The 12,778-nt window shown below is 44.5% G+C and overlaps 1 protein-coding gene across 2 annotated transcripts in view; it reads right to left on the reverse strand.

Moving 5' to 3' along the window:
- The window catches only part of SMAP1 (small ArfGAP 1), a 68,292-nt gene that overhangs the window by 16,758 nt on the left and 38,756 nt on the right, over positions 1-12,778 (reverse strand). The window contains exons 5-6 of one of the 2 annotated variants that reach the window (XM_054395221.1): positions 6,487-6,564; positions 5,248-5,338 (exon numbers count right to left, since the gene is read on the reverse strand). In XM_054395221.1, the coding sequence (XP_054251196.1) occupies positions 5,248-5,338; positions 6,487-6,564 (169 nt within the window). The remainder of the gene's footprint in view (positions 1-5,247; positions 5,339-6,486; positions 6,565-12,778) is intronic. The other variant, XM_054395229.1, reaches the window with a different exon arrangement.

A 12,778-nucleotide genomic window follows, 5' to 3' on the forward strand; every position in this document is an offset into this window, starting at 1 on the left:
TACTTGCTAAAGGAATGAACTGCAGAAGTTTTGGGAAGACTCTCATTTAATTTACCTCTCCCCAGATTAGCATTAAAAGCAACCCAAGAAGCCAAAATAATCTGATCTCTTCCCTAAGCCTGAAAAGGTCTGATTAGAAATATAAAACCAGTCTGGGACAGGTCCAAGAAATGCAGCCTGAGACAACAAGAAGCCTTAAAACCCTTCGACCTCTGTGGGAGTAGAAAGCAGGGAAACAGGTTGCCCTGTATCCACATAAATCCTTCTCTTCTCCAGGCTGGACAGCCCCAGCTCTCTCACAGGGGAGGTTCTCCAGCCCTCTGATCATCTTTGTGTCCTCCTACAGATCTGCTCCATAGTTTGATGTTCTTCTAGCTCTGTGGGCACCAGAGCTCGAGGTAGTGCTGCAGGTGGGGTCTCAGCAGAGCAGAGCAGAGGGGCAGAATCCACTCCCTGTGCTGCTGCTCTCCCTGCTCTGGATGCAGCTCAGCACACAGCTGCCTGCTGGGCTGCCAGGGACCATTGCTGGCTCATGGGGAGTTTGTCACCAACTGACACCCCCAAGGCCTTCTCCTCAAGACTGCTCTCAAGCCACTCCTCTCCCAGCCTGGATTTCTGCTTGAGATTGCCACCTAGAACTTGGTCTTGTTGAACTTCATGAGGGGTAATGGAGCACAGCACAGGAGATTCCTCCTTAACATGAGGAACTTCCTCACTGTGAGTGTCACAAAGTCCTGGAGCAGGCTACCCAGAGAGGTTGTGGAGTCTCCTTCTCTGCAGACTTTCAAAACCTGCCTGGATGTGTTCCTGTGTGACCTGTGCTGGATTCTATGGTCCTACTCTGGCAGGGGGGTTGGACTTGATGATCTCTGGAGGTCCCTTCCAACCCTTAACATCCTGTGATGAGTTTGGCTTGGGCACACCTCTCAAGCCTGTCCAAGTCCCTCTGTGTGGCATCCATTCCCTCCAGTGTCACGCGGACCACACAGCTCAGCAAACCTGCTGAGGGTGCGCTCAGTGTAATTCTGTATTTAACTTATCATTCCGGTCAATATTTGAGAGTCATTTTTCTCCTACAACTTAAAAGTAAACACCTAAATGACCAACTTCCACCAAAGTGGTGTTTAAGTGGACACCAAGGATTGTGTGGGCTCTCAACTCTTCCTTGCACTCTCACAAGGAGGTGAAGATCAATAGAGCACTGTTTGCTCCAACTCCCTCCTTGTACAAAATGATTAGGATTACAATTTGGAGTAAAAACATCTCCAGAGAACTACTGGGGACTGATAGTTCTTGTCTCACTTGCCCTGGAGGACTTTTAGCTGTTTTGGGGGGAGAACAAACAAAAGCAGCAGCCTAAGAAGTTCCTCCTATTTGGTTCAAGAAATATTTGTCATATTGTTTTTCCTGCATGAAGAGAAAAATTCTTTGCCCCCAGTTTTATTTGAGGGCTTCTCTAGGCCTTTTAAAATGCACATGCAGTTGATGTCTACCTCTGTTAATTCAGGCCATCTGCTGCTAGTTGGTATCAGCTAATTGAGAAGCAGTAACTGTTAGTGCTGAGTTTAAACTGACAATTTAGGCTCCAGTTTGGGGAGGAAAACCAGTATTTGATATATACTGCCACTGAAAGGTAACCTCTGACTGACCCATTCTTGGCACTTAAATCAACTCCATAGGCTAGCAAGAGCCAATTTCAAACTCAAAATGCAAGGCAATAAACCCAACTAAATTCAGTGTCAAACAGTTCTTCAGTTAATCAAAGCTCAACTGCTGCAACCCTTCAGAAACATTCATCATCCTGAGAGGTTCAGCACAATCATGGAATCATAGAAGGGTCTGGGTTGGAAGGGACCTCCAAAGGTCATCCAGTCCAACCTCCTGCACTCAGCAGGAACATCCTCAAATAGATCAGGTTGCCCAGAGCTGTGGAGCCTCACCTTGAGTCTGGGGCCTCAACCACCTGGACAACCTGTTGCAGTGTTCCACCACCCTCATGGTGCAGAACTTCCTCCTAACATCCAATCTAATTCTGCTCTCTCTAGTTTGAAGCCATTGCCCTCATCCTGTCCCTGCAGGCCTTTGCAAACAGTCTCTCTGCAGTCTTCTTGTAGCCCCCTTCAGGTACTGGCAGGCTGCTATTAGATCTCTCTGGAGCCTTCTCTTCTCCAGGCTGAACACCCCCAGCTCCCTCAGCCTGTCCTCATAGCAGAGGTGTTCAAACCCCCTGAGCATTTTTGTGGCCCTCCTCTGGACCCCCTCCATCAGGTCCATGCCCTTCCTTAAAAGCCTTGAAAAGCCTGAGTTTAAAGAATCTCCTCAATGAACAAGATGTCATATGGATGAGTTCAATCTGAGCAATCAGTGCTGACATATTAAAAATGAACTCAAATCTGCTGCAGTATTCCAGGTGATTTTGCAGCTGTGACAACAGCACTCTCAGCCAATGCAGACACAGTCTCCCAATTCCTTATTTTGTAGCACAAGCATTTAAAATCAAACGACTTCACTTTCCTTGCTTAATTATTAAGTGGTAATCTGCTGGCACTTCAGATGTAAATCCAATCAGTGGCATTTCAGTTGGTTTTTATTTCAGCTATTAGGGTTGTCCCTCAGCTGACAGCAGGCACTGTTGTCTTTCCTCCCCATCCAGCCAAGCGTTCCCAGCCCTGTCACAAGGTTCAAGCATCCCTGCAAAGGGAAATTCTCTCTTTCCCCCAGACCAAAACTAGACCCTTGGGGATTAGAAAGTTAAGAATTCCAAATCACAGCCATGCTTTTAACTTCTGTTAACTAAAGTGTATTGTTCTATATGGACCAGAATCATAGAACCATAGAATTGCTCTGGTTGGAAAAGACCTCCAAGACCATCGTGTCCAACCATTCTCTAACTCTACCAAGGCTGGCGCTAAGCCATGGCCCTCAGCACCACATCTCTGCCTCTTTGAAACACCTCCAAGGGATGGGAATTCAAGCACTTCCCTGGGGAGCCTGCTCCAGTCTTACAGAGATTCATAGAATGGTTTGGGTTGGAAGGGACCTTGAAGATCATCTAGCTGCAAACTCCCTGCAGGGGGACACCTCCCACCAGCCCAGGTTGCTCAAGGCCTCATCCAACCCGTCCCTGAACACCTCCAGGGAGGGGGCATCCATGACCTCCCTGAGCAACCTGTTCCAGTGTCTCACTACCTTCACTGTGAAGAATTTCTTCCTCATCTCCACTTTAAATCTGCCCTCCTCAAGCTTCAATCCATTCCCTCTCATCCTATCACTGCAAGCCCTTCCAAAATGTCCCTCCTCAGCCTTCTTGTAGCCCCCTTCAGGTACTGGAAGGACGACCTAAGGTCTCCCTGGAGCCTCTACTTCTCCAGGCTGAACAGCCCCAGCTCTCTCAGCCTGTTCCCATATAGGAGAAGTTCTCCATCCCTCTGGCCATCATCTTTGTGACCTCCTCTGGACCGGCTCCGTGTCTCCCCTTATGCTGAGGGCTCTCAGAACCCTTGCAGTGAAGAAGTTTCTTCTAATATCCAGCCTAAAGCTTCCCTGGATAAAACATTTGACTAGATACCTTTGTAAAACTTCAATAACCAACAATTTCTATATTGTTACTGGCATCCATAAATACACTTTGACCTCCTCCAACACGACTAAGGACATCCTTTTCCTCCAGCTCAGTGAAGCTACACAACTCATCAGAACAAAGTTTGCTTCTGTGCTAAACTTATTCCAAAATTACTTTCCCATTTCAGAAAGAAGGGGAAAAAAAAAAGATATTGGCATGAAGTAGGGATTTTTCCCCCTTCCCCCTTCCCCCTCCAAGTATGCACATATTTTTGTATCTTCTTTTATTATGCAAAATAAACAAATCTTATTGGAAAACTTAACTAGAAGTACATCTGCAGTCATAATGAATGACTACACAACATGCTTCAGAATGGTAGCAGAGCACTGCTGGGGAATCAACTGACAGATGGAGACTCTGATGCATTTTGCAGCCTGCACTGCTGATCAGAAGATGCTGATGGATTGACATGAGCTGAGAAGGGACATCTGTCTTACAAGGAATTACTGCAATTTGTACTTACCCATTCCATTTCTGGTGAATGTTCACTCTCTAGAGCAGTGCACATTTAGTTGTGCTTACCTGGCTATGGCTGCTTATTGTGCTTTAATATAGCTGCAGAAAGAAGTCCCTTTACTGGTTTGTCTGTCAGGTTGTTCCAAATCTCCTATCATAGACAGGGACACCTCCCACCAGCCCAGGTTCCTCAAGGCCTCATCCAGCCTGGCCTTGAACACCTCCAGGGAGGGGGTAGCCACAGCCTCCCTGAGCAACCTGTTCCAGTGTCTCACCACCTTCACTGGAAAGAATTGCTTCTTAATCTCCAGTCTGAATCTTCCCTTTTCCAGCTTCATTCCATTCCCTCTTGTCCTGTCACTACAAGCCCTTGTAAAAGGTCCCTCCCCAGCTTTCTTGTAGGCTCCTTTCAGGTACTGGAAAGCTGCTATAAGGTCTCCCCAGAGCCTTCTCTTCTCCAGGCTGAACAGCCCCAACTCTCTCAGCCTGTCCCTACAGGGGAGGTTCTCCAGCCCTCTGATCATCCTCACAGCCTACTCTGGATGTGCTCCAGCAGCTCCATGCCTCTCTTATGCCAGAGGCACCAGAACTGGATGCAGTATTCCAGGTGGGGTCTCGCAGATCAGAGGGGCAGAATCCCCTCCCTGTGCTGCTGCTCTCCCTGCTCTGGATGCAGCTCAGCACACTGCTGCCTGCTGGGCTGCCAGGGACCACTGCTGGCTCCTGGGGAGTTTGTCACCAACTGAAACTCCCAAGTCCTTCTCTTCCAGACTGCTCTCTAGTTGAATATTTTCAAGTTACCTAGAACAGAGTTACTACCTCAATTGTGCAAAACAAACACTACAAACACTGAGGTTTCAGAAGGATTCATTTATGCAAGGCAGTATTAAGTGCTCAATAAAAGTGCAAGTCTCCTGTGCAAGAACAGCATCTTAAAAACCTTCATTACCTGAACTTAAATCTTAACAATTCTTAACTTGTTTCCCTCTTCCCCCAACATTTTCCTCATAGTGTGGTCAACCAATCTCTGCAAGGACCAGCACAGGGAAACCATGGGTGGGGATTATCTGGATTATTGGTCATATACACCCACAAATGTACACTTAGACACCAAAAATACCTCATTTTCATTAAATCTCTTGAATGCCTTTTAAATAACTGCAAAAGACTTCTTCTTACCTTTTCAACTGCTAACTGTTTTGAGGGTTTTTCTGATTCTCTCTCCCTCTTTTTCTCTTCTTTCTTTTTTTCTTTTTCCTTCTGCAAAAACAACAACAAAAGGCATTTTGGTAGTACTCACTAAGGATGCATTTGCAAATGTATTGAATGCCCATGGCCCTACAGAATATAAACAGAGAGATTCAGTTACACCCTTTCGAGTCAGCTCCTACCTGCTCTGCTTCCAGAAGTGACTCACTGTGCTCAAACAGCACTGCTAAAAATACTTAAGTTCTGACAATTCTCAAATGCTGTGCTACTAAAAATACTGGAACTTTTAAGAATTCAAGAAATTCTAATATAGTACTATGAAAAATGCTGTTAAGTCTGAGAATTGAATCAATTCTCAAGTATAGCACTACTAAAAATATTGGAACTTCTGAGAATTCAAGACATTTACTATTCCACCTGCTCATCTGCTTTTCTATAAGCAGAAGGGAAAAAAGGAGAGTTGTTTCTCCTAAGCTAAGAAGATCTGAAAAGACAGGAACAGTGGGTCCAGAGGAGGGCTACAAAAATGATCAGGGGGTTGGAACACCTCTGCTATGAGGACAGGCTGAGGGAGCTGGGGTTGTTCAGCCTGGAGAAGAGAAGGCTCCAAGGAGACCTAATAATGGCCTTCAAGTGCCTCAAAGGGGCTACAAGAAGGCAGCAGAGGTCCCTTCCAACCCCTAACGTTCTGTGATTCTGTGTTGAGGGCTCCAAAGCTGGATGCAGTACTCTAGGTGAGGTTTTACCAGAGCAAAGTGGCAGAATTACCTCTCAATTCTCTGATTTATCTCCAAGGACAATGAACTAAATGGCTGGAACAGTAGTGATAATTTAGATTTTGAAACAAACAAGTCATATCAAGAAAAGCACATCAAAAACTATTCCTGAGGACAATGGACAAGACAATCAAACTGAGGACAATGTCATTCATGCCCACTAAGTGGGAACAGAATAGTGTTTCCACACTTTAGTGACACTGAACCAGAGCAGAACACCTGGAGGTAACAATCACACATGCTCTGTCCCACTGGATTGGTTCTTTTCATTTATCTAGTCCAGAAAGCCAGGAGAGAAGCATTTGAAATGCCTGAAAGATCTCCATCAATTCAACTTCTCTGGTGAGCTCAGTGAAATGACAGAAATGTCAACATTTGTGCAGAGCAGTGACCTGAGCAGAGTTACACCTGAACACAATGTACCTCTGCTTTGCTCTTCTCAGCAGCAGCTTGCAGAGAAGGAGAGGAAGCCAGAGGCTGAGCAGCATCAGAAGAGGAGATCTGTACAAAAAACAGAGGAAAGAAAGGAGAAAGAAAATAAGCAAGAACAGCTGGGCAGGGAGGCAGCAGAAAGGGCTAACAGGCAGTATTTAAATCTGTTTTTCAGTCATTTTAAGGGTGAGAGAAAAAAAGTACAGCATAGAAGAAACAAAAAGAGGAGACAAAGTATTTGTTTTCCTTTCTTTTTTTAATCAGTGTGATTTTTGAAGGCAATCTGTCAGGTAACACTGAGTGACTTCTAATGAAGTTCACTAGAATAGAATGGAAGAAAATGAACCTGGCTCAGATCATATCACAGGCCTAAGAAAAATAATTAGGTTTCATCCATTGTTCAGTTTCATCCTCAGTGACTATTGAAATATTAATGTCCTGAAGCATGAAGGCACATTGTCCCAGAGGAGGGAGGAAAAAGGGAGTATCTTTGTTCCCGCTCACTTTAATAGATTTTTATTAAGAGGAATGCAAACTAACTCTGAAGTTATACATTAATTAAAGTTCTAATTAACTGCACTACAAAGGGGAAAGAGCTTAGAGTTAACACAAAACCACATTCTATCACTAGGATGCCAGACTTTCCAGACAGGTGATCCCTCTCTTTTCTGGGAATCAGTCTCAAAAATTGCTATTAGCACCTCCAGACTTCCAGAATTATCCCAAAGGCAGAAGTTCTGTATGCAACAGATGCAGTTTATTCAGGAAAATAGGATTTCTCTAAATGTATTTCCATCCATCTTTCTATCCTATTTCTTTCTGCACAGATGATCACTTTAATGGAAACATTATCTTTCTACTCTCCTTACAACAAAACCACAACTGAATGAAATTTACCAAATGTGCAGAAGATGTTCAGAGCTCTAAAGCTGACACTTCTGCACTACCTTCCACCACCTCTGCTAGCTACAAGGAAAATGTTAAAATAAATGGAGCTATTGCAGAGGAGATCAGTATAGAATCACAGAATGGTCTGGGTTGGAAGGGACCCCCAAAGCTCATCCAGTCCAACCCCCTCTGCAGTCAACAGGGACATCCTCCACTACATCAGGTTGCTCAGAGCCTTGCCAAGCCTGACCTTGAATACCTCCAGGGATGGGGCCTCAACTACCTCCCTGGGCAACCTGTTGCAGTGTTCCAGCAGCCTCACAGTGCAGAACTTGTTCCTAATATCCAATCTGAATCTGCTCTGCTCTAATTTCAAACCACTGTCCCTCATCCTGTCACTGCAGGCCTTTGGAAAGGCCTTCTTGCATGATCTCTTCAAGTACTGGCAGGCTGCTATTAGGTTTCCCTGAAGTCTTCTCTTCTCCAGGCTGAACACCCCCAGTTCCCTCAGCCTGTCCTCATAGCAGAGGTGCTCCAGCCTCAGGTTATCACAAGGTTTAAATTTTAACCCAAATTTTACTTACAGAATCATGAATCAGAAGCCTCATTTCTTAATTTAGTGTTTTGAAATCCTCAGGTTATCAACAGAGTCAGGGATACTTCTGCTGCAATGAACCAATTCTTCAGACTACCATTGTTGTTGCTATAGGAACCCAGGGATCCTGTTTATTCTGATTACAACTCCATTGGAACCAAATAAAGATGTCAGAAAAAATGATTAGGTAACTGCATATACTAAATTGTGAGCTCTAACATCATGTTCCTTGCTAAGATTTCAATTAAGTGCAAATATGGGGAATTGGGATAATGAAACATCCTCAGTATGCTTTCAACTTCCTAAGCATTTTGGTATTTGTTCCATTTTGTTCTTGAGCAACCTGGTCTAGTGTGAGGTGTCCCTGCCCATGGCAGGTGGGTTGGAACTAGATGATCTTGAAGGTTCCTTCCAACCCAAACCATTCTGTGATTTTAAGAGAATTCAAGCCAGATAGCTCTCCCAGGTGAACAGCAGCTAAGAGCTCCTCACCACACACAACCAAGTAAGCAGAATTCTGTTTGGGGGCTGTGGGGGCTAATCAGCACTAGAGATGTTTGTGTCACACTTCCATCCTCTCAATCTGCATATCATCTTCAGAAATTAAGGGACTGAAGCTTGAGGAGGCTAGATATAGACTGGAGATCAAGAAGAAATTCTTTACAGTGAGGGTGCTGAGACCTGGGAACAGGTTGCCCAAGGCAATTGTGGTTGCCCCCTTCCTGGAGATGTTCAAGGCCAGGCTGGATGAAGCTTTAGCAGCCTGGGCTAGTGGAAAGTGTCCTGCCCATGGCAGGGTGGTTGGAACTGGATGATCTTTAAAGTCCCTTTCAAGCCAAACCATTCTATGAATCTGAACAACAGCACTGCATTCACTGCAGGCTAAAAAGCAGCACTTGATGCACCCTGCACAGATGCAAATACCTAAGCAGGAGCACAGAAGACACGACTCAAGTTAATCTTGAAGAGAAGACACATTACAACACATAAATAACTGATTCATTTGATATGATGAAAGCAGCAGCATGAGGTTAGGCTGCTGAACAGCTTTATCACCACTGCATCCTGTTAAATTTGTTATCTACCATGCTGTGCCAGATAGGGAAATCTGAATGGAAAAAATCCAACCCAGTCAAACTGAGTGGCTGGATAAAGCTCAGCATAAACCAGGATTAACAGAGAGGCTGATGCAGTCCACTGCGGTGAGTGAGTAAGCTGTCAGGGTACCAAGAGTCAACCAGGGTACCAGAGAAGACAGGAAAAATACTTGCCACTGGGACAAACTGGTGCTTGTGGGACAGCTGACCTGCTGACCCTGTGAGGGTTCCTCCCAGCTGGCACTGAACCAGCTGCCTCCTGACCTCAGAGCAGTGTTCTCCAGCTAGAATCAAGTCCCTGCAGTGCCAACCACTCTGCTCCTCACCTCTGCTCAGGTGTCACATTGTGTCATGTGCACATATCAGAACTAGCATCAAACAAGACTAAAAACTGGAACACTGTGATGTCAGAGGGATCTTTTATTGCCTTAGCATTTTTACAGTTAGAAGGCTTAATTTTCACTAAGATCACAGATTCATAGAATGATTTGGGTTGGGTTTAAAGATCATCCAGTTCCAACCCCCCTGCCATGGGCAGGGACACCTCCCACCAGCCCAGGTTGCTCAAGGCCTCATCCAACCTGGCCTTAACACCTCCAGGGAGGGGGCATCCATGACCTCCCTGGGCAGCCTGTTCCAGTGTCTCACTACCTTCACTGTGAAGAATTTCTTCCTCATCTCCAGTTGAAATCTGCCCTCCTCAAGCTTCAATCCTTTCCCTCTCATCCTATCACTACAAGCCCTTCCAAAATGTCCCTCCCTAGCCTTCTTGTAGCCCCCTTCAGGTACTGGAAGGCTGTTCTAAGGTCTCCCTGGAGCAGATCACTATTACAGATTCTCCAAATTAACAGATTCTCCAAATTGTTGTCTTAATTATGGTGAGACTTTGGAATGGGTTGCCCAGGGAGGCTGTGGATACCTCCTACCTGAGGGTGTTCAAGGCCAGGCTGGATGAGTCTGCTCAAGATGCATCCCTGCCCAGGGCAGAGGGGTTGGAGCAGATGATCTCTAAGGTCTCTGCCAACCCAAACTATTCTATGGTTCTGTATTTCTATGAATATTACAGATTCCAATACCCTCTTCAAGCACAGAAAGAAACCAAACACCTATTTATCAAGCCCCTCATTTTCAGATTTCGAAATACTCATTTTTAACCTGACCTGACCCTGTATTTAGCAAACCAGAGAGGTTTCTCAACATTCTGAGAGGTCAATAAAACCCCTCAAGCTTTGTTTTGCCTTGTAGTGTCCCCCAACTCTTATTTGGAAAGGTTATGGTAAGTTCATGTTGTCTAACAGCAGCCTGCTCTACCGATGTATAGCAAAATCCACAACAAATAATCCTTCTCATTAGCATAAATCAACAACTTGGATGCTGTTCTGATGACTTTGTTGCCAAAACTCAGATTAAACCACTCCAAATTAGCATTAATACCTTCTTCATCCTGTCTGCAGTGCAGACTTACCATTACCTAAGGGCCTGTGAGGTACTGAACAGTGAAATGCCAGTAAGGAGCAGTGGTTGACAAGCTGTGTGTGGCTGGCTTGCATTTCCAGTAAAGCTTTGTTTTTAAACCCACTGCAGTGGGCTCATAAAACTGCTCTCAGAAGAGATTCATTAGCTTGTCAATATGTGGCAAATGAGAAAGCATCTGCTCAGGGACCAACTTCTCCATTTGTGGCCAGGAGTGGGAGCATTGAAGTTAAGACTAACCCCTGGATCAAACCATTCACCCGTGACAGGTATCTGCATCCAGCTCTCTTGGCCTAAGTGCTGCACTCAGTCCTGGTGAAACCGCCTTTAATTAGCTGAAAGCCACAAATGCACTTGAAATATTGATAGCAGAAGCCTGGTCACCCCTCAGGAGTGCCAAGCTGGCTTTTAATAATAATTTTTGAACTGTTTTTAAGGAGACTGAGATCATTGAAAAGCATCACCATGTAATCCCAGATCAAAGTAACATATGGGGGGGAGGGGTTTGGCTTATTTGGTAGTTATCAGCCTTTGTTTGTATTTATTTCCATATATTTATATATTGTAGAAATATTATTTGTTTAGATGTTTTATTTAGATATATTTATTTTTCTATATCAGACCTATCATTTATGACTTGTTTCTATAAAGCTTGATCAGTAAAAGGAAAAATCTACTCCATGCTTGGGTCCAAATCTGAGGACCTCAAACCCTGTTGCTTCATCCCCTCTTTGGAGTGGAAAAAACGTAAGCAATAAATCTGGTTTACAACAATCTACTAGTCCACAGCAATAATTATCTTCTGTTACCACTTTTCTAATTTGTCAGTTTTAATTCAATAGCTGCGTTAAAAAGCTAAAGAATTAGTTTCAAGAAAACCTGGCCCACACTGACACCAATTAGCAAGTCTGAAGAGCAGAAAGCAGGAAAAGTAGAAAATGTCTTTCTTTAACTCAGACTCAATGAAAAGAGACATTTGAAGAAGCAGCTGCCAAGAGTAAGATTTATCTTCACAATCACTAAAAGCAGATGATCAAAACCACCTCCACTTATGACAGCCTGGAAAAAGCAGTGAAGTAACCTGAAGCTTTACATCAAAACCAAAAAGCTGCTTCCAGTCACCTTCCACAATCCAAGTAAGGAAGCATTCACTATGCACTGCTGGGCTCCCCAATACAAGGGAGACAGGGATCTCCTGCAGAGAGTCCAGTGGAGGGTAGAGGGTGATGAAGGGACTTGAACATCTCTCCTGTGAAGAGAGACTGAGAGCCCTGGGGCTGTTTAGTCTGGAGAAGAGAAGACTGAGAGGGGATCTGAACAATGTCTACAAATATCTGGGGGTGGGTGTCAGGATGAAGGTGCCAGGCTCTTTTTGGTGGTGCCCAGTGACAGGACAAGGAACAATAGGTACTAGCTGGAACACAGGATGTGCCACCTTGACATGAGGAAACACTTTTTTTACTGAGGGTGCCAGAGCCCTGGAGCAGGCTGCCCAGAGAGGCTGTGGAGTCTCCTTCTCTGAAGACTTTCAAAACTGGCCTGGATGTGTTCCTGTGTGACCTGTCCTAGGCCTGCTCTGCTCTGGGGTGGGACTTGATGATCTCTAGAGGTCCCTTCCAAACCCTAACATTCTGTGATCCTAACACCTGCTCAGGTAACCTGTCAGTACTATGCTCTGGACAGTTGTCAACCAGGATGCCCTGGATTATTGGAGCTTTAAAGTAGCAGATAAAACCAATGGCAATCCCTGCAACCAATCATAAATGCTGCTAGGAAAAAAAAAAAGTGACAGTGTTTGTGTGTGTTTCAGACAATTGGCATCTGATTATTTTATTTTGGTTTTCAATTTAAGAGTAGTTTGGTCTCTTGTATAAGGAGTGAACTGAGAATTGCCTAAAAGAGGAAATAAAGTCAAGGAGTTGCTTCAGTTTCCACATTTGCAATCACACCCACAAAATTTTGATCATGTTTCAGATCCAAAGACTTGGAGCCATTTCATTTTCAGCAATTCTTGAATCCCTTCCTCTTGTCTGTGCTTTGGGACTCCTTTTAAAAAAGCTGCTAAAAGTCAAAATAACCATTTTGCACAATGAAATTCAATACTGACCTCAAAGCACTGTGTACACTCGGTGCTGAGCAAGGAAACACACACATGGAAGAAAACTCTAAGATTTAATTTACACCTCTGCTCTGTGAGAGACTCATTTTGTTCACAAAAGCACTGAAGGAT

Source organism: Indicator indicator, chromosome 2 (genome assembly GCF_027791375.1).
Source record: "Indicator indicator isolate 239-I01 chromosome 2, UM_Iind_1.1, whole genome shotgun sequence".
NCBI classification, from domain to species: domain Eukaryota; kingdom Metazoa; phylum Chordata; class Aves; order Piciformes; family Indicatoridae; genus Indicator; species Indicator indicator.